Source organism: Mus caroli, chromosome 11 (assembly GCF_900094665.2).
Source record: "Mus caroli chromosome 11, CAROLI_EIJ_v1.1, whole genome shotgun sequence".
NCBI lineage: Eukaryota > Metazoa > Chordata > Mammalia > Rodentia > Muridae > Mus > Mus caroli.
In genome coordinates this window covers 49,396,780-49,419,363 of record NC_034580.1, presented here as the reverse complement: position 1 = coordinate 49,419,363, position 22,584 = coordinate 49,396,780, and the positions used below count along the sequence as shown (strand labels likewise).

At 37.8% G+C, this 22,584-nt stretch overlaps 1 protein-coding gene across 3 annotated transcripts in view; it reads right to left on the bottom strand.

The window, feature by feature from the left end:
• Fnip1 (folliculin interacting protein 1) overlaps positions 1-22,584 on the bottom strand; it is an 80,128-nt gene that overhangs the window by 6,565 nt on the left and 50,979 nt on the right. For all 3 annotated transcript variants that reach the window (XM_021175415.2, XM_021175416.2, XM_029483214.1), the window contains 8 exons: positions 20,652-20,787; positions 18,291-18,492; positions 15,149-15,234; positions 12,185-12,331; positions 11,051-11,220; positions 8,081-9,497; positions 6,850-7,018; positions 1,768-1,965 (listed from right to left, as the gene is read on the bottom strand). In XM_021175415.2, coding sequence (XP_021031074.1) covers positions 1,768-1,965; positions 6,850-7,018; positions 8,081-9,497; positions 11,051-11,220; positions 12,185-12,331; positions 15,149-15,234; positions 18,291-18,492; positions 20,652-20,787 — 2,525 coding nt within the window. The remainder of the gene's footprint in view (positions 1-1,767; positions 1,966-6,849; positions 7,019-8,080; positions 9,498-11,050; positions 11,221-12,184; positions 12,332-15,148; positions 15,235-18,290; positions 18,493-20,651; positions 20,788-22,584) is intronic.

Here is a 22,584-nt window from a genome sequence, read left to right as displayed (position 1 = left end):
CCGCCTGCCTCTGCCTCCCAAGTGCTGGGATTAAAGGCGTGTGCCACCACTGCCCAGCTGACAAAATGGTTTTTTAAACATAACACCTAAAACATGAGCAACAAAAATTTTAGCTCTTAAAAATTTAGGTCTTTCCTCCAAGTTGAGCACATTTTTACATATGGCATAAAATAAGAATTCAAGAACATTTAAAAAAAATGTTGTTGTCTTTTGTTGAAAATACTTTTTCTTCTTTAATGTGGTCTTGGCACTATCACTAAAACCAATTCTATATGAAAAAGCTTAATTTTGGGCTCTTCATTTTATAATGAATGAAGAATGTCTGTCTGTACTCTGGTCTTCATTCTACTCCCACCATGCTTTGACTGTAGTAGCACTCTAAGTTTTGAAATCAGGTTTTGCTGTTGTTGTTTTCTAAGCTAGTTTTCACTGTGTAGCTCAGATCTTGTGAGAATGACATGCATGTACCATCATGCCTGGGTACTTTCCTTTCAAAATTATTTTGGCTTATTGCATTCTCCTGATGTTCTATATGACTGGATTAAATAGGGCTTTCTACTGTTTTGAAAAATAGTTTGATTTTTAAAATTTTATATATGTGTCTATACATGTATGTTTGCCTGCATATCTGCATGTGTGCTATATGTATGCAGTATCCACACAGACCATCAGATGACGATTGTGAGCTACCCCATAGGTAATGGGAACTGAGCTCAGGACGCCTGGTAGAGCAGAGGTGCCTGAATCCTTCATCCTCTTGTCACTGGTGTGGTCACAACACTTAGCTCAGAACTGCTTAATTTCCTTTTCAGTTTACTCATGGCTAGAATATAGAATATCTTATTTTTACATGTCTTTTCTCCTGAAAATTCTATCAGTTTTTCTCATGAGATATGTTTTTTCTAGATTATGTCATTTGCAAATAAAATTAAGTCTATCTTCCTTTCCAATTTTGAATTATTTTGTTTCTGTTTTCACATACTAATTCTGGCTACTGCTTAAGTACCATGCTAAGCTAACGTGTTAAGAATAGGTTTCTTCATTACTCCTCCTGGGGCAGCTTTCAGTCTTTTGACACTGAGCAATGCTTCTTGGTATTTTTCATACGGACACAGAGAGCTTTGAGCCATGCTATCTTATAGTTTTAACATGAAAAAGAATGAGCTCCTGAAAGTGGGACAAGTGTGAAGAGGCTATCACTGTCACACCGTGGAATTATTCAAAGTCCTGATATGATGATGGAATCCGAAAAGACATCCTATTCGAACCATGAGTACTGTATGGCCATACTACATGTGACCAAAAATCTGGCTCCTAAAATCAGACAGCACAGATTTAAGAACATCCCTTTCATTCTTAGCTCACAGATGAATGGCCTTAGTAATAGATTGTCTCATATGCCAGAGATGGAAAAATCCATTATCTGGGTCCTAGTGAGGGCTCTTTTCAGATGATGGACAGCTGCCTTCTCACTGTGTTCTCACAGGGTAGAGACAGAACAATCTCAATCTTTCGTCCTTCGTGGACCACTAGTCCTCTCATGTGAACCAACATGCAAGACCTAGACCACCTGAGTGATCTAATCTAACCTTCCAAAATATCTCAGCTCTAGATTATGTCTCCACAATGGTTGTGGAGGTAATACTCATTATAATACTTCTTTCAGCAAAGCACTGATAAAAGCTAGTGAGAATATTTAGTGTGTGTACATATTTAGGCAAGTTCACTTAGCACAGTACTCAGTCATTCAAATCTTACAATACTTACAAAGTTTGGAGATAAATTATGTTTATAAAGCTGAAGAGTGGAATGAAGCAGGTTGGAAACAAGACTAGAGACCAACACCTCCTTTCCCAATTTATTATCTGTTACTCGTCTCTGACTGCTGGCCACTTGAACAGTCCATTTATCCATATCAGCTATAATACAGACAGCTTCTGCTATTGGTTCATCTAACACTGGATGCTGGAAAGAAAAGAATTCAGTCTATGGTTAGCAAAGTTTTCAAAGGTAATATAAGTAGAACAAATCAATTAATAAAAAAGCAGAAAAATATATTAAATAAGTTATTACCAAAGAACCCTTGAAAGAAAATACAATAATAAATACATTGAAATATTTTATAGAAATCATCACACATACTTTATATCTATTAATGAAGCTTTGTATCTTTAAATCTATAATTTAACTTTTCCTAATCTTTTCGATCAACCACTCACAAACCCGTATGCTAGACAACAGAAAGAAAACAGTTCTTAGTTTAAAAAGTCCAAATCTTTCAAAATACAGAAGACTTTCTTTCTTTTTGACATAAACCTATTTGTATAAATGGGACAATTGTAAAATTCTGTGCTATCAGCCATCAATGTGCCTCAGGACCACAGGAGAGATCCAGTGCTGCCCTGAAGCACATTACTGCCGGTGTGCATTAACTTTTTTATTTGTTAGGACCTGCAGGCAGAACATAGATACAAAGGAGAACAAGTCCTAGGCATAGTTCATTCTGAAGAGAAGTCTGGCAGGACCTTGAGGCAGGAACTGAAACAGAGACCATAGAGGAATTCTGCTTGTTTGCTTGCTCAGCTTGCTTCCTTATACAACCCAGAACCACATGCCAAGGGGTGGTACCACCCAAGTGGGCTATGTGATCCTACATCAATCCCCAAGAAAATACATCACAGACTTGCCTACAAGATAATCTGCTGGAAACGCACTTTCTCAATTGATGTTCCCTCTTTCTAGTACACTGACATACAAGCAAAAGGCCATAAGGCAGAAGGCTGTACTTTTGGGCTTCCCTCAGAGGATCAAACACTTTATACCAAATGTTAAAAATAACAATTAATGCCAGGCAGTGGTAGCGCACGCCTTTAATCCCAGCACTTGGGAGGCAGAGGCAGGTGGATTTCTGAGTTCAAGGCCAGCTTGGTCTACAGAGGGAGTTCCAGGAAAGCCAGGGCTACACAGAAAAACTGCTTTGAAAAACAATAGTAAGATAGATAGCAACTAGGTACACAGTATTTCTATCAGTAATACAGTCCTGCATTGCTGAGTACTTCATTATCTTTTATTATTTTGATAGGTTATAGGCTTAAAAAAAAAAAAAAAAACACTGGAAAAAGAAAAGAGCAACAAAACCGAGAGTAAAAGGCCTTTCTCCTCTCACTTCTATCATTACAGTACTGACAAAGCTAGATCAGTAAATTTGCTCCTACATGATCCCAAGTTTGGCATCCTCAACATCCATTCCTTTGTCCAGTTAATGATCAACCACTCTAAATAAAATTCTTTCCCAGATAGTAGACAAGGAAGTTATCAATCTTTAAAAGAGAGTAAAACAAAAATCCTGTTCCAGATCTAGCAGGAACTGGAGAGGCAGAAGAGAGAACACTGCAGTGTGGGTAAGCACTACAGGTGAGAGATGAAAAACACGGCAGCTCCTTAGGAAGAGACAATGTGAGAAAGAATCAAGTAAATGTATGTGGCTAAAGTTTTGAGAAATGGTACTGAGAGATGGGAGAGACGGGTAGTAAACAAAAAGGCTGGAGAGAGTCAACATGCTGGTATATACCTATAATCTTAAACTCAAGAGTACCCTGAACCATACATAGAGGCAAGCTTCTCTTCCCTGTTCTCTCAGCCCTCTGGGCCAAGCCAAGCTGCTCTGAGTAGTCTGATAGCCCAGGGAAACTTCCATTCTCCTGTCACTTCTCTGCCCCCTTCATTGGACCTGAGAATCCTGAACCATACAGCCTACAGATAGCCATCAGAGGTCTGTCACACCAGGAACACCAAGGTTCACCTCCCTCCCAGTACCTACTACAACAAGGATACCCAGGGACCAAAACCATCCAGATAGCTAAAGGCCCTCAAAAGAACACAATCAACAAGAGCCGGGGCAATAGGACACCTCCAAAGCACAGCTACACTACTACAGGAAGCCCTGGATATCCTAACACAACCAAAGCACAAGAAAATGATCTTAAATGCAATCTTATAGAGATAATAGAGGCCTTTAAAGATGAACTGAATAAGTCCCTTAAAGAAATATAGGAAAATACAATCAAACAGAGGCCTTTAAAGAGGAAACAAATGTTATGGGTTTGGTTTATTGCTTGTGTTATGTTAGTTGGGTTCCCAAATTACACAGGAATTCCCATGTCTGCATGTAAAATGCCATGGTCCCTGCCCCTAGTTGGCTCTAATTGGTAAATAAAGTTGCCTGTGACCAATGGCTGGGTAGGGAGACAGAGGTGGAACTTTAGATTTCCTGGGCAAGGGACCATGGGAAGAAGGCGGCTTTAGAATTGCTATGCTGTATGTAGCAGAAGATGGCCTAGTCGGCCATCATTGGGAAGAGAGGCCCCTTAGTCTTGCAAACTTTATATGCCCCAGTACAGGGGAATGCCAGGGCCAAGAAGTGGGAGTGGGTGGGTAGGGGGGGGGGGGGGGGGGTATAGGGAACTTTCGGGATAGCATTTGAAATGTGAATAAAGAAAATACCTAATAAAGAAAATATCTAATTAAAAAAAAAAAAAAAAAAAAAAGAATCGCCATGCTGGGGAAGCAGCATGATCAGGCTTGAGAACTCAGGAAAAGGTATATGGCCATATAAGAATAGGGGAAGAGGGGGCTGGTGAGATGGCTCAGTGGGTAAGAGCACTGACTGCTCTTCTGAAGGTCTGGAGTTCAAATCCCAGCAACCACATGGTGGCTCACAACCATCTGTATGGAGATCTGACCCCCTCTTCTGGAGTGTCTTTAAAAAAAAAAAAAAAAAAGAATCGGGGAAGAGTTGTCCTAGGGGCCCCTCTCCCAATTGGGTCTGAGGTAGCAAAACTGGAATATAGATTTTCTGCTTAGGGCATATTAAAAATAAGGCTGTCTCCCCCACGCCCCCCCCCCCGTGTGTGTGTGTGTGTGTGTGTGTGTGTCTTCCAAGAATCGCAGCATTGGGGTGGTGAAGCACACATGCACCAGTTGGGGAGTTAAGACGAGATTAACCATACTACTTTTACAAACAAATAAATCCCTTAAAGACATACAGGAAAATTAAACAGATGAAGAAAATAAATAAAACTGTGCAAGACCTGAAAGTGAAAGTAAAAGCAATAAAGAAGACACAAACTGAGGGAATCCTATAGATGGAAAGCCAAGGGAAGAGAACAGGAACAACAGATGCAACCATCACCAATAGAATACAGGAGATGGATAGCGAGCAAGATACATCAGTCAAAGAAAATGTAAAATCTAAAAAATTTCTGACACAAAACATCCAGGAATTCTGGGATACCATGAAAAGACCTAACCTAAGTATAATAGGAATAGAAGAAGGTAGAGTCCAAGCTCCAAGGCCCAGAAAATACTCTCAACAAAATCATAGAAGAAAATCTTCCCAACCTAAAGAAAGAGATGACTATAGAACACCAATTAGACTAGACCAGAAAAAAATCCCACCCAACACATAATAATTAAAATACAAAATCTACAGAACAAAGAAAGAATATTAAAGACGGCAAGGAAAAAGGCCAGACAGTAGCATTTTGTTCTCTGAGAGACTCCAACCAGCAGCCGACTCAGACAGATACAGACACCCACAGCCAAACAGTGGATGGAGCTGGGGGACTCTTATGGAAGAACAGGAGGAAGGACTGTGGGCCTGGAAGGGAATAGGAACTCCACAGGAAGACCAACAGAGTCAACAAACCTGGACCCTTGGGGGACTCTCAGAGTCTGAACCACCAACCAAAGAATATACACGGACTGGACCTAGTCCTGTCCCCACATATGTAGCAGATGTGCAGCTTGGCCTTCATGAGGGTCCTAAACAATTGAAACAGGATCTATCCCAAAAACTGTGGTATATGTTCTACTAGCTGAGCTGCCCTGTCTGGACCCACTGTGAAAGAAAGCCTCACAGAGACTTAAAGTGCCAGGGTAGGGGTAGTCACCAGGGGGGACCCCACCAGCTCAAAGGAAGAGGAGAGGGGGAATGGGGGAGAGATTGTGGGGGGGGTGACTGGGAAAGGGACAGTGAGTGGGATATAAAGTGCATAAGTAAAAAAATAAATAAATAAAATTATAAAAAAAATACTTGAGATTAAGAATTGAAATTTTTAGGTCAGTTTATGCTATACAGCAAGACTATTTCAAATCCAAGTCAAAACAAAATAACCCCCCAAACTACCAACACAACCAAAATGAGCAAACAATACCATTACCTCACAACAAAAAACCCAATGACTTGGAATAGAAGGTCCTTCCATATCTGAAAAGGGCATCTATCTACAAAAGCCCTATCAATAACATTCCTAATAGTGAAAGACTCGGTGGCTTTCTTCTAAGATAGGGAGCAAGATAATACCATCTTCTGTATGTCTTTCTTTCCATGTACCACTGTACAGATTTGAACCAATATAATCAAGACTGGAATGGAAAATGTAACATTGTTCACTTATAGCATGAATCATGTGTAAGAACTCCAAGGATTTAATATAAAAACTAACACAAGAGTTAAAAGCTCAGGAAAGCTACAAAATAAAAGATCAACACACAAGATCAGTTCTGTTTCTTTATATAAGCAATCATCTGACAAGGGAATTAAATACTCTTTTGGAAATCTCAAATTATTGATACTATGAGTATCTAAATTTTTTTTATTTCAAATTTCCATTTGGAAGATTCCTAGATTCGATTCTTGTTTTCACAATGGTAAATACAAAGACAGAGGTGCTATATATGAAGTCACAGATTCAGAGAACAATAACTATGTTATATGGTCACAGCTTGGCTAAAACTAAAATACCAGTTTTGCTTTAAATATGTTCAAGATCTATGAAGGTATCTCACCTGCACAGCATGAGACAAATCTGATACCAGGCACTGACGGAGCCTCTCATCATTTCCAATTCCTTGAAGAACAAAGTCAGGAACATAAGATGAGCAGTAGCCACCCAGCAAAGATCTTCCAAAGTTGGCAATGTTGGGCTGAATAGCACTCACTTCAATCAATTTTGACCTGAAAGAAAGATGACCAAGGAAAAGAAATCTAGTAATACTCATCTTTTACCAGAGGCGGAAGATGGGGTGGGAAAGGTTATGAACTCTGCTAGTTTGTCTTTCCAGTACCCTTGCTGCTTATAAAACTACGTAAGGAATAAAATTAGCCTTAAATAAAAATGCCTCTAGGACTAAAACAAACAACAAAATACTGTTCTCTCGTGGAGGAGGTCTCAAAAACAGCATGACTCTTTTATAAAAGACTTTAGGAGGCTGTACCTTACAAATATTTGTAACACATTCCTAATACAATCAGACTATGAAAACCGGTGTGTAAAACAAAGAAAGTAGCTAAAAATCTGGGTCTGTAGGATTTCAAAGCAGGGATATTCTCCTTGCATACTTGACCTCAAATACATATTCCCTCTTTGTGCAGGCTAAATTTATTTATTCCCTACCACATCAAAGATTCTCCCTAAGTGCCAGGCTTGCCATGGTCCATTTTGGAATGTGTATATGCGTCCTTCACTCCAAAATGGTCTGAAAACTAAGCAGAGATCAGCTTCCTACAGTTCACTTTTTTTTTTTTTTTGGTCCAGACAGGGTTTCTCTGTGTAGTCCTGGCTGTCCTGGAACTCACTCTGAAGACCAGGCTGGCCTCGAACTCAGAAATCCACCTGCCTCTGCCTCCCAAATGCTGGGATTAAAGGCGTGTACCACCACTGCCCCCCCAACCCCAGGCATTCACTTCTATTCTTTGATGCCTCCAGAAGGGATGATGTGGGGAATAGTCTTCAATTCTCCTTCTGAGTAAAAGAGAATTTAACCAGCATAATAACATTAAAAATTATTTTATTAATCATTACTTTGGGTACAGTGGGCAACTCTTGGGAATCGGTTCTCTCTTTCCACTGTGAGTTTCAGGAATCAAACTCAGATCATCAGGCTTTTTACTGCAGAGCCATCTTGGAGCCCTAACCTCTTTTTAAAGTTAGTTGCCCCCAATCTCTAGAGACTGGCTAAACCAAAGAATAGTACGTGCTTTAGCAGGGGCTGTCTCAGAAGGGAACTTTCTACTTACCCAGGAAAAGGTATCTCATCCTCTTCTGCCCAGTCTTCCTGATCCCCTCCACAGTAACTGCCAGCTTGTCTCCTTATGTCAGGACCTGTGTCTTCACTCTCACTATCTCCAAGGGCACTATCTGAACTTTCATTTCTTGGAATGTCCCATTCAGTTCCTACAGCATTTTTTTTGTCTGAACTCTCTTTATCCCCATGGGGGACAAGAATGGAGAGGGAATTCCTCTGGTCCTGCTGAGGAAAGCAGGCATTACATGAATCTTGATGAACTGTTTCTATACATTTACAAAGCTCACTTTTCTGTTTGTTAGTTTTTGTATACAATCTTTTTGGATACTCCAACATACAGCAATACTCTTTACTATCTGTACTTGTTTTAATTGGAACATCATCAATAGTCCTGGTTTCGATTGAATCATCATTAAAATATTCATCAAACAAGCTCATGCTTTCTGGCTCTGAATGACTCCAACAAGGAAGCTCACAGGACTCTGCAGAAACCATGTTCTGTGTGCCAGAGTCTTCAGATTGGTCCTTAGTTATTTTACTGTCTTGATGCTTATCAGTCACTCCTCTGTCTTCCTTTAGTGGTTTGCTGTGATGTTTGTTAATCTGATCCACCACAGCCTGACTCCGAAGTTCAGTATCTGAATCAGGTGACATAGAATCTCCAATCAAGAACGTAACCTTTGTCTGAGTTACCTCACAGGAAAATGCACTGGGCACATTCTTATCTGGAGGTTTCTTTTCAACAACTATTCCTGTGGGTCTCATTGCTGTGCCTGTGTGATTATCTGAATCCAGCAATTCCTTATTCTGCCAGGATTCTTCTCTTGGTTCCAAGCATGTCTCTGACAACACACATTTGTCTGCTGGAGCAGATCCTGTACAAACAACTGTCTCTAACTTGGTGTCAAGGCAAGTTCTTAATTTATCTCTGTACTGTTGAACATCAACAGCATTTTCTTCTTGGCAGTCAGGAGGAGAAATCTTTTGGCATTCATCTGAAATTCCTAGCAATTCCTTAGAGTGGTCTTGAGTATCTTCTCTTTCTGGTTGTGACACATTCTCTGTATTTTGCCCAAGGAGTGGATGACTGCAATATTTACAGTTACAGTTGGGAGTTCTTGTCTCTTCCGACTCTTTAAAGAGCAAGCTGCTTTTGTTTCTATGCATTGTGATTAGCACATACTCTGATTCCTCTATTTCCCCCTTTTCTAAAGTGGTAGTAATCACTGTGCCTGGCATAACAATGGCTTCATCTTCTCCATTTTCTAAAAGATGGGTTTCTTGAAGTTCAGAGCATCTGATGAAGTAAGTAAGAAAATAAAGCAGTCTCTGGACCAGGTCTTGTCTTTTGCCAACGACTACAGTTCTTGCTAACCGTACAGGAGATCCAATAGCGCCATACAAATCTCCTACAATAAAAAAGATCAGTTAAGAAACACACAGCTAAACAGTCTTTCAATCATGAGAAACCTCCTCATACAGTTCATAATTTACTCTTAAGTACTTTAAAAGATGACTGATTATTCAAGAAAGTAGGATAAGGTGAGAGGTTTTAACCAGGGAGAAAGGTGAACAGGTTTTTTTTGTTTTTGTTTTTTAGCTGTGTTTCTAAACAGCTGTGTGGTTTTAAAACCTCAAAGAGCTAGTTCTCAAAGTCAAACTTAAAAATAAGAATATTCTCTACAATAGGTGTGACACAAAGGACATATAAAGAAAGTCATAATCAAATACAGAAAGGAAAAACACAGTGCTGCAGGCTGAGGAGAGGGACAGTGGTGGCATGGAGCACAGCAGGAGGAGTTGTGGGGTTTTGTTGTTGTTTTATGGGTCAAATCAAACCTTTAGCTCAAGTGCAAAACAAAAACTTATAAATGTGAACAAATACATCAATACAAATCCCTTTTACAAGTTTTCAATATGCTTATTTAAAATCCTTTACTTTTGTGTTATAAAGCATAATATTTTTTTGAAAGAATGAACATGAATCTTAAATAAATATATGCTGCAGACAGAATTGTGATAAATGTTTTCCTCTGGCTAATAAATTGGCTAGAATATTACAATATCATTATTCTAACATAATCCTCTCAATTCTCACTAACTATCCAATGAACTGAAACTGCTTTGGCCTGGTGAGTCTTTCATGGAAGGTCCCACCTGACTCTCTTCATCTTTCTTTTGGCTTTTTGAGACAGGGTTTCTCTGTGTAGCCCTGGATGTCCTGAAACTCACTTTGTAAACCAGGCTGGCCTCGAACTCAGAAATCCACCTGCCTCTGCCTCCCAAATGCTGGGATTAAAAGCGTGCACCACCACCGCCCGGCTTCCACTTCATCTTCTTAAAGTTAACCTTTGCATGGCTGTTCTCTAAAGCCCTCTCCTAAACTTCACTGCACAATAGTTTAACACTAGAATGGGAAGAATCCCTCACTGTACAGAGCTCAGCCTTCTTTATCTCTTCTGCTGTAAAGCATCTCAGGTAGACGTGCCCAACTGTGCAAAGACTAACTTCCCTGCCTTGGCTACCACTCAACTTCCATTTCACATAATTTATTAATGCAGTACAATTATTGTAAAAAATACATGCTGCCTATAGTATCATGAGTATAAACCTCTTAAAATGATAACATTATTCATCTGCCATTACATTCTCTTATGCTCTGTGCACAGAGCCTTAGATACAACTATGCACTAAAAAAAAAAAAATCACCACAGAATTTGATATTGATTTAATATATCAAAGTTAAAGCAGCTACAGTATGCTCCTTCTATTCCACCCACAGTTCTTTAGCTTTAAGGAATGTGAGCAGGCAGAAGACAACAGGACAGCTTAGCAGATGTGAAAGGGTGAGTATCAGAGAGACACTCTAGAATAAAACTGACAAAAGGAAGGAGTGTAGTTAGTTTTTACTTAAAAGTGAGTTTTAGGTTTATATACAGTATATGATGTTCAGACTACATACCAAGTTGTGCCCAAAGAGGGTTATATGGATGAGTCTTTGCCAACATGCCCACACTCTGAGAGGAATGTTTTTCTAAAAATATTTTTATAGGTGGCTGTCCATTTGGCATGACTGTTGGAACCCAGGCAAGATGATTGGTCAAAACTGCAGTAATGAGAGCTGGCAAGAATCTGAAAACAAAATGTATTCTATTACACTCCAATCTGCACTCCTGAACTTTAAATAAATAAAATGTTTGCTAGAGTAAACAATGAGAATGTGTATTCAAAGGTTACTCAGCGGCAGTTATTAAAAAGAAGAGGTGAAAAGAAAACACAGGTACACCAACTGGGAAATGAGCACTTATGTTTCCTTGAAAAGCAATTCAAACTTTAATAGTAAAACACTGACAATTTCAGATTACAATTAAAAAAATTAAACAAAAAAAGCTTTTTACTTAAAATATGAATCATTTTCAGTATTTAATCTGCCCAGTTCACTAATGAATCAGTGAACAGGTCCCTAATTTTCAAATTTCCAGTTGGTGGGAAATAAGTGAATGAAAGTATTAAGTAACCTTTATCATTAACTAGGATGACAACATCTGAGTCACTTGTGTATACTAAAAGCTTGAGAAACAGCAAGAAGGAAAACTAGGGTAAAACAGCTGGAGAGTCTCACAGCAAGCCCCAGCATGTTGGTCGGTCACTCAGTCGGCCCAGCAAGCTGCTCTCACTGCAGCCCAGCTCACCTCCACTTCTGCTTAGTGTTTGAGGAAAGTCGCCTTGTCACTCACAAGGAAATAAAATTCTAACAATGGAATCTGAGTCCTTCCTTATATTTTTACACTTCATGAAACAAAACTATCATAAATGAATGCAATTCATACACACACAAAATTGGAATCCTTGGGGAATTCTCTAACATCAGGAATTTTAATTAAGCATAAAGATATGCTCATTTTTATTCATATAGTTCTGCAGTACTCTTCCATATCCTATCATTGGATCATCTTAGGATAGCTTAGCCATAAATAAGTAATAATTAAGACAAAGAGTTATTCTTCTAATTCTATAATTAAGCTTGACTTCAATGCAGACACAGTTATAGTAAAGTAACATATATAGTTAACCAAATAAATAAAGTAAGCCATACTGATTTTTGGAGGCATTTTCCATTAGAAAAGTGAATTCCTTCATGAAACGATGGCAAAGCTGGTTCTTCTCTGGAGTCCCTGACATCATTGTAAGCCAGACAGGTTCCCCAATTCTTGGCATTGTGTAAAGATTACAAATTGTTGTTCTAAAAAGAAGAAAAAACATTGTAAAATTTATGGTTCTCCAAATGACATACTCTTAAAGGCTATGCTGCCTATGCTGCCAACTGAAGACTTTCTCCTAGATTATTAGAATTTCTGAGGGAGGGGAAAGAAAGGTCAATGCAACCCGCTTTTCCTTCTTCACCATCAGCTAGTGGCATGGGGAGTGCATTCTGTAGGTGAAGGTGAAGGTGAAGGCGCTAGCTTTGGGCCTGGTGCTGGTGCTGGTCCTTTCCCCCACTGACAGTGTCCTTAGATCACATTATTTTCCTAATTTAGACACCAGGTTTCCTTAGATCACATTATTTTCCTACTTTAGACACCAGGTTTTTCCCATCTATTAAGCTAAAGGATTGTGCTAGGTTCTTTCTGGATCCCCTTCCTACATTAAAGTTCTAAAATATATGTTCTACATAAGCCAACTACAAATTATTACCACATACAAAACAAAAACAACCCAGCTACCCATCCATCTACCAACACAGCTAATTTGTGTCACCATGCCAACGACACACATTAGGAGGATGAGAACATATATGATCTATTTTATGATGAGACACATATGATCTATTTATCTCTCTCTTGCCTTTCAACAAAGGAAAGACTACTGCACAGTCACTACAGTGCTTTCCTAGTTGTCCTAACATACTCTATCCCGAAGCCCTCAAAGCATATTTGTTAATTTTCTCCTTTTACATAAGTATTTATTCAACTAAGATATTCACTATATTAACCAAGGTGAGTTTTAGAAGCTTTAGGAACAAGTAAATCTGGTAAGTAAGTCAGGGCTCCCAGAGTCTGAACCACCAGCCAAAGAACATACACGGGCTGGACCTAGACCTCCCAGCAGCACATATATACAGCTTGGCTTTCATGTAGGTCCTGAACGACTACAGCAGGGGCTATCCCAAAAGCTGTTGCCTGTATGTGGGCTGCTTTGTCTAGCCTCAGTGGGAGAGAAAGCACCTATCCTTGCACAGATTTAAAGTGAAGGGATGGGGAATACACAGGGAGGCGGGGCACCCTCTCAGAGGAGAAGGGGGGCCAGGGAAAAATTGTGGGAGGGGGTGACTGGGAGGAGGGCAGTGAGTGGGAAATAAAGTGAATAAGTAGAAAAATAAAATTAAATTTAAAAAGAGAAAGAAACAAGTAAATCTGGCATCCACACAACAGTAGTTCCATTCTCTACAGCAGCATTTTCAGTTTCCAACCTTGATGCAAACGCACTACATTAGCAATGCCTGTGCAGTAACCATTGGCAGTAACAGAACAACTGAAACATGAGTCCTGAGATGGAAGAACTAAAGTGATTCAAGTTGTATTAAATAAATAGCCTCATACAGCTATGGGCACAAACTATATTAAAAAGTATAGTTCTAGGAAATTCTTTGAAATCTCCAAAAATTCTATTACCTGTTTCAGTAAACTTCTTTAGCAACTAGAATCTACAAAAGGAAAAGAATTCTTTTGCCCATACAAGTTTTCCTTTAGACAGAGAATGCTCTAGCACATCCATGGAAATCAGGAGCCATCTTATAGGAGCTGGTTCTCACTTTCTCCCTCGGTGACACAGGCTCTCTTGTTTCTCCTACACTGTAGACTCCAGGCCAGTAGGCTCATGAGCTTCCAGACAGCTCTCTTTTCTCCAGCCCAGCAAAATGTTCTTAGTTCTTATTCATTTATAAGTTCTCTGCTGTGACTTTTTTTAATGCTCTCCCAACTTACTAAAAATCACTGACGAGAACTTATAAATGAGTGAGAACTAAAGACATTTTGCTGGGCATTGTGGCACATGTATGCAATCTCAACCCTTGAGAGAGGAAAGAGGACTGCTCTAAGTGCAGGTTCAACCTGGCCTACAAAGTGAGTTCCAGGCCAGTCAGAGATATATAGTGAGATCCTGTCTCAAAAATCCCCAAACAACAATGAAGAATTAATGATATTTTAAGTAAAATTTAAAAAAAAATTTTATAACAAGAATTTTATAGATTAAGAATGCTATAAAATATTAATATAACACAAATTAGTAATAAAATATAAACTTTATATTTTAATTTCTGTGAGTGCTTGCTGATTATATACATATGCATCACATTTGCCTGGTGTCTTCTGAGACCAAAGGATAACATCACATTCCCTAGAACTGAGGTTATAAATGGTTGTAAGGTGCTATGTGTAGGCTGAAAACCATGAATCCTCCTGCAAGAGCAGTACATGATCTCAACTGCAAAGTCACCACCTCTTGTGCACCCCCATACACATTTTAAAATTTAGTTATGATGTACTCATTGTTCTAGTTACCTTACTATGCCTAAAGAAATGGATGCCTTAACTAGGCTAATGAAGTTTCACTTGAACTAAGATAACCCTATACCTATCTTGACAGAACAATCTATACTTCTGTTCAAACATGGACTCTTCTCATATGTGTGTTTCAAGTGGTCTAGGATTAAAGCTACATCCCAACAACTCCCAAATGTGATTTAACAACATAATGACCAACAGCCTGACTGAATTACATTCTCATATGGCTAGAACATGAAAGAAATGTAAAAATGCATTTCCAGCACTCTGGAGGCTAAGGCAGGAGGACTGAAAGTACCAAATTAGCCTTGGCAACACAGTAAGACCCTGTCTGAAAAACAAGTAAGAAAAAGTGCCAATAACAAAACAAAAAGAGAAAGAAATCTAAATAACTAAATCTTATTTAAACAAGGTAAATATCTTTCTATGTACATACATTATCTTCCTAAGCATACTATAAAACAACTCTGTCTTGGGCAAAGTGAGGAGTAAAATACCTGAATTCAGTCAGGGCATCAAGTATTCGATTGTATGCCAAACTTCTCTGGCTGGCATCAGCTGATCTCCGGCTCATTTTCATTGCCTTGAAAACAATCACTACATAGTTAATTCTTATACTAGTCCAAGTCACAACACTGGAGGAAAAAAAAAACAAAACCTTAACACACATTATTATCTACAGTGGTTTTTCTCTCCTGTACTTTTGGTCATTCATATGTACCTCAGAGTGGCCTTAAGCTTTTAGTAATCCTTCTGTCTCAGCCTCCCCTCTGCTAGGATTATAGGAACACATCACTACGACTAGCTATAAGATACCTTTTCTCTAAACAAAATACACAGGAACTCATTAACAGAGTTCATAGTATTTCACATTCTTAATACCTTTTGAAAAATCTGAAATTTAATACAATTCAACTCAGGAATCTCAGGTTATAACATGGTATTTGCTTGTTTCCCTCTAATTGTCTCATTCTGGTCAATTCCAAAAAATAAAAATAAAATAAAATAAAATAAAACCCAAATCCATCCCCTGGACAACTAGATAGGCTCTCTCACTAAACTACAACCATGCTAGGTACTTGTTTTCTTAAAAGCATATCCAATGGAAACTGAAAAGCTTTCATATAGGTAGAAAGAAAGTGGATCGGGATTCAAATGATAGAGGTTAAAAAAGAAAATTTAATTTTGCCAATGAGAATTTAATTCTGCATCCTTTATGTAATTTCAAACTGGTTAAACAAGACCCTATTTATTTATTTACTATTTGTTTGTTTGCTTAAGGTTCCATTATTCTAAGGACAGCTTCCTAGGAGGAAAGAGAAATCCACTGTTTTACTCAATGTTAACAAATTTGCAACTGGTAAAATAAATGTTCTTTTTGACAGAATTTGCTGTTGTTCTTTAACCTTGCTAACATTTTAAAACTACATCACAAATCTCAAAAAGTACCGTAGACTTCAAAATAATTACCATGGTGCTTAGAAACAAAAATCAGTAAAATAATAAGAGTGAGTGTTTTGCAAGTTGGTTCTAGAACAAATGCTTATTAACTTCTATCAATTTCTTTATCATTTCTATTATCAAGTCACATTCATTAAAATAAATGTGTCCATTCAGTTTCATCATTCTATAATCATTATTCTAGACTGTAGAAAGGTCAAGCCATTAAAACATGAAAACACTTACAGTAACCTTTAATTCTTACACTGCCCACCAAACTTTATACTCAGTGTAAAATTCTTTTCTAAGTAGGTGATGCATACTGCTCCTGAGAAATGAAGACAGCACTGAGCACCTGACCAGCCTGGGCTATAGAGTGAGACCAATCTCAACCAGAGCAAAGCAAAGCAAAGCAAAGCAAAGCAAAGCAAAGCAAAGCAAAGCAAAGCAAAGCAAAGCAAAGCAAAGCAAAAGATCCAACCCCAAACTACAATCACTATAAAAAAATTTTTTCAAGTCACTAAAAATGTTTCAGGTACAAATATATCAACTTTGATGTTAATAATCTACACAAAAGGAGAGCAGCCAACTTAAAAAATATATAACCAATGTCTAACTTGAAAAATTTAGACAGCATTAACTCATTTGTACAGCAAAATTATCTATTTTTTAATTGACTTAATTTAAACAAAAATCTGTGTCTTCTCTAGAGGCAGAAAAATCCACTTTGTTCCTGTGGTACATTCTAAATGATTTTCTTGCCCTAGTTTTTAATCTCTTTTAAATAGATTGCCCAATTAATCTTTCTACAGTAAACTCTCCAAACAGTCTTTAAAGATACCAAACTCCCTGGTCACACACTGTAGGGTTCTTTGTAACTGGCTCACATCACTCCTCCTCCCCTTCCCAAAAGCAGTAGCAGGGATAAACAACTTTGATCATAGATTAAAGATTTGATTAGTTAGTACAACTTTTGGAAAACTTTGCCAAAAATAATCTGCAAAATTTACCAAGGCATTAGTTATAAAGTAACATCAATTGTAAAAAATTACAAATGTCCTGAAAGGAAAATTACTTAAAAAGAGAAAAATTATTAAGTATATTTAAAATAATTCATAGTCAAAATAAGATTAGTTTTACAATATATATTTCCACATGTATATTGCCATGATTATCAAGCTAGTGGTTTGAATTTTAAAAATACACACCAAGACTAATCTCTATCAAATGAGAATACAATATGCATACAAGTGGCCTGGCCTGGGAAGATTTTTCTGCCAACTGCCAATCAATCCCCTAAGCAGTGAAGACGTTAAGTTTTGTTTGTTTGTTTGTTTGTTTGTTTGTTTACTTGCTTCTACTTTATCTGAGTCCCAAAGGGTTGCATCCAAACCCTGACAGAGACACCTTTAAAGTAAGCCCAAATAAAGACTTCACATCCGAAAATCATATTTCTCCATCCTCTGTACTCTAAAAAAACCAAACCTCCAATTGTTCATTTTTAGCTATCTTTAGTTTTTTTCCTGTATTTTGCAATTTTCTATGCTTAGACATTTGTTTCATATATTATCAGAAGCATCTGACATAACAATTAATCCCTCTTAAAACACTTTCCCATTGGCTTCCTCCAAAAGTACTTTCCTCTTAGCTGAGCAACCAGTCCTTTTCTATTTCCTTTGTGCCTACCGTGCTTCCAGACCTGACCTGTTAAAGCGTCTGGAGGCTCTTTTCTTCCTATTTAATAAATCAGCTCCATGCCTTTACTACCTTATGTCCATTAATGATCGTTCTCCTAACTCTAAAACCATGGGAAGATAAAGGAATAAAAAAAACCCACTGCTCTACTTCACTTCAGAGCACTTCCTAGCACCTCACATGCATAGGTATTCACTATCCTCCTTACTCCCTGCTATCGTAGGAAAACTCAGGAGTGCCTGTGCACTTACTTCCCTTCAGTCAGTTGCTACAACTGTTCTGCAGCCTCTTAAGGATTTAGCTTCTGAATGAATAAACTGTCTGAGGCCTTTGACTAAAACAGGAAACTCCTTTAACAACTCTACATCTGTTTGCAGCTCCTGGAGCAGGTTGTAAAGTAAGTAAAAGACAACTACCAAATTTTTGCCAAATGAATAAACACAATTCTTATTAAAAAGAATGCAAAGTAAAAGATAAAAATAAAATACAAAGTACTACACTTACCTGTTCTATTGCACTTTTTAATTTGTTCATGTGGCTTTCAAAGAGAGGAAAATGTGAAAAAAAGAATTCATTGAATTTGTTATTTTCATCTTCATCTTTGGATAATGAAAAGATTACCCCAATTGCAATCTTCTTTTTCCTCACAATTCCTGGATTAGGGCCACAACTTTCATCTGACAGATTAAAGCTTTCTTCTATAGACCTTAAAAATAAATGTTTTTGTTTAAAACATCAATAGTTTATCTCCTTGCTAATTCAATGTAGGTGAGTAAAAGCTCTTCTGTTGTTTTATGAAATTAAATATAAATTTACAATGTTATAATGGTTACCTTTCTAAGAAATCTATTTTCATTTTTTTGAAGAAATTTTACCAGAATCAAGTTGGAAATGGTTGAATCTTGCTTCTTACTAGAAGTCTTAAAGAAGCAGATAACTCCAATTCAAAAAATAAGCTAAAAATATCTGAATTTTAAGATAAAAGAGAACAAGTGAAATAAATGCGGAAACATGAAGTTTCTGAATCTACAGCTGTACTTTAGCAAAAGCTAAAAGAAAGAAATCTTGAGACTGAGCAAGCTGCCCAGCTTGAGTCATGAAAAATTAAAGCACTAAAAACATGTGGGACAAGAAGGAAAGCGCTTAACCACAGAACTCTCCAAAGAAAGCAAAGGACTTCAGAGTACTAACTTTGGCAATGGTTTCCTGGATAGAACATAAATGTCATAGGCAACACTAACATAGAATTGGGTGATACAAAAACAAATGTATCAAAGGACATCATCATCAACAGTTGGCAAACACAATCTAGAGAATGGCAGAAAATATGTGCAAATCATGTATCTAGTAAGGAATGAATACCCAGAATATTCAAAGATGTCTCCTAACTCATCAACAACAACAACAACATAAGCATGCTGGAACAAAGAATTGAATATATACTCCTCTAAAGATGATGGACAAATGACCAAAAAGCATTTGTGACTCACTCCAGTTTCATTAGGATGGAAATGACTAAGGGGTGGGACTGAGAATGTGGCTTAGTGGCAGAGTGCAACTCAGTGGCACAATGCCTCATATAAAGGAGGTTAAGGGCTTCCATACACATAACTAAAAACACAAAATCATGTGTTGGTGAACATACAATGATTTCAGAACTGTCTTGACATTGTTGCTGTGAATGTGAAATCATACAGTCACTATATAGCAGGCAGTTCTTAAAAATTAAAAACAGATTGACTATATGATTCAGTAAACCCACTTCTGGGCATATACCCAAAAGGATATAAGGCTCAGACTGAAACTAATGTTTATATACCCATGTTCATAGCACTGTTGTTCACAGCAGCTAAAAAAGAAACATCTATGTATTCGCAAACAAATAGAGAAAAGGTATGTATCTGTGTGTGCATTGGCTCATATGTACACATGTAGGTATGGATGTAAAGGTCAGAGGTTGACACTGGACATCTTCCTAATGATTCTCCACTTTATTTTCTGAGATGAGGTCTCTTTACTGAACCTCAAGCTCATCAATTCAGCTAAATGTTCTGGCCAGCAATCTTCAGGAACCCTTCTGCTTCCCCTTCCCCAGTGATGGGGTAAGAGAGGTGCACCTGAATCTTTCTTTCCATGGGTAGTGTGCTGGGATCTGAACACAAATTCTCATGCTTACACAGCAAGCACCATTCCTCCAGCCCCCCAAAGTACTTCTAGTGTAATGTTATTTAGCTATAAATATGATTTTCATATATATGCTACAACATGGGTGAACTTCAAAGACACACTCAACAAAGAAAGCCAGATATAAAAGGATAAGTACTTCATGATTCCACTTATGCAAGGTATTTATAGCTATTAAGTTTGTGGAGATTAAAATGAGTAGTGCTGGAGAGATGGTTCAGTCTTTATGAGCACTTAATGTTTTTCCAGAGGACCCAAGTTTAGTTCTCAGCATCCATGTCAGGCAGCTCAAAACAGCCTGTTTTTATGTATGTATTTCTGTGTGCACTGGCATATGTGCACACAACTCTATGTATAAGTGATTTAAGGATTTTCCTCTGGCTTCCATGGGTACCTGTACACAAATGACTACATTCTCATAGACATCTAGACAGACCTAAAACTAAATATTTTTAAAGTACAAAAGTTGACAATGGGCAAATGAGGAGTTGTCTCTAAACCATATGGTAAAAATGATTAACACAGAAAATTGTTTTAGTCTGTTTTACTACAATTAAAAAATTAATAAAATTTTAAGTTTCCAGTTATAGACTTCAAATACACAAAAAAGTCTCAAACTCTAAACACCTTACATAAACTTATGTTTAAGGAATTAGTCAATCTTGTTCAATTCCAACTTACCATCTAGGAAACACCCCATTTTCCAAACTTGTTGTTTGGCTACGTCGCCAACGTCGCTGGTAGCTGCTGGCACAGCTTCGAGTAAGTGAAGAGTTTGGGGAGGGGAATGGGGTGATGAACAAGCTGCTCAGAGATGCTGTTGTGGCAGAAGAACAAGTGTGACTATTAATCAGTGAAGAACCATGGCGACAAGTTTCTTTTTAAGAGACTGAACAGAGTAAACTAAATATTTTATTTTGTTTCATCAATGTGTCTCATTTTTCCATTTTAAAGTATACTTGGAGGAATACTTCAGAGGAGAAAACTCATACATTAATACTATATTTACAAGAGTCTCTAAGACAAGAATTTTTGGCATTGTACAACCCAGAAAAAAAAATGCTATTGGAAACAGGCTATCGGTTCTTATGCTTCCCTAGTGTCCACTAACTCGGCTGAACCCTCACCATTCTTAAAGGAAACCTGACATCAGTCGAACTGATATAGTAGGGTTTTAACAAGGAAGAAGATTTGAAAGTGTTTGGATGGCACTAAAAGGGGTCATTTACAGCATTCATGTATCACTTGTGTACTTGTACTTTCTGGAGCATTCTAAGGTGGCAGACACACACCAGTAGATTCTACTTGTACAGTATAAAAGTGTTTCAATAATAATACATGATAAATAAGTACAATTTTATTGGAAATGTTAATAATTTCTTGTTTTAAAGTTTTATGTTCATTACTCTAAATTGCCTGTGTGTGTGAGTGTGTGTGTGTGTCAGGGAATGGGCATGAGAGTGAAGGTGCCAGAGAAAAAGAGACTTAGATCCACCCAGAGTTGCAGTTATATGAAGCTTGGAACCAAACCAATATATATGCTTTTAACCTCTGAACAATCAAAATCAGCTGAGCTCTTTTTTTTTATCTTGTTTTTAAATATTCTCTACTAAATCAGTCTTTGAGAATAGAGTTCAGGCATCTGAAATTTTAATCTTTGAAAGTTAATATTATTGTAACTCAAACCTAAGGGTCAAAACATAGGCTAAAGTTAAAATCGCCTTTATACTCAGACTGACTCACACTGTAAAAGCACACAATGTGACCAAACCTGCCACAGAGCACAGAAACAAAGTTTACAGTCCAAGATGAGGGAGAGTTCTTCTTATTAATGGTTTGGAGTCCTAACATACACCTCTAGTTTTAACTAAAAATGTCTTTGCCTGGCTAATTCCTTGTTATTCCCTAACAGGAAAATTCCTTATTATTTCCTATCCAGGAAGCCCTGCATCTCTATAATGCACTGATGATACTTGCCCCTGACCCAGGTAAACTAGGTGTCTTTTTTCTGAGCCTCTCTGCACAAATTTATCACTGAACATATCCCAGTTTTTTTGTTCTTTTTGTTTTGTTTCTGTTTTATCACTGAACTGTGGCTGGCTGGTGCTCGTGCTCTCTCACTCGTGCTCTCTCTCTCCTCTCTCTCTCTCCCTCCCCCAACCCTGGACATAACAAATATCACGGAAGTCCATATTTTAAAAAGGGAGAGGGAGGATTATACTAATTCTCAATACCTAGCTTCTCCGGACAATAAACAATCTAACAATTTCAACACTAGCTAACGGCAAGCAGATGCAAGCAGATACAGTTTTTTACTTTGTTTTTTATTTTATTTATTTATTTATTTATATATATATTTTTTTTGGTTTTTCGAGACAGGGTTTCTCTGTGTAGCCTTGGCTGTCCTGGAACTCACTTTGTAGACCAGGCTGGCCTCAAACTCAGAAATCCGCCTGCCTCTGCCTCCCGAGTGCTGGGATTAAAGGTGTGCGCCACCACGCCTGGCATTACTATGGTTTTTCAGTAGTATCCTAAGCAATTTTTTTTTCTTGTCCTGACTAAGCCTAAGATGATGGTCTGTGATCTTCTATCAGGAGTGTCCAACCTTTTGACA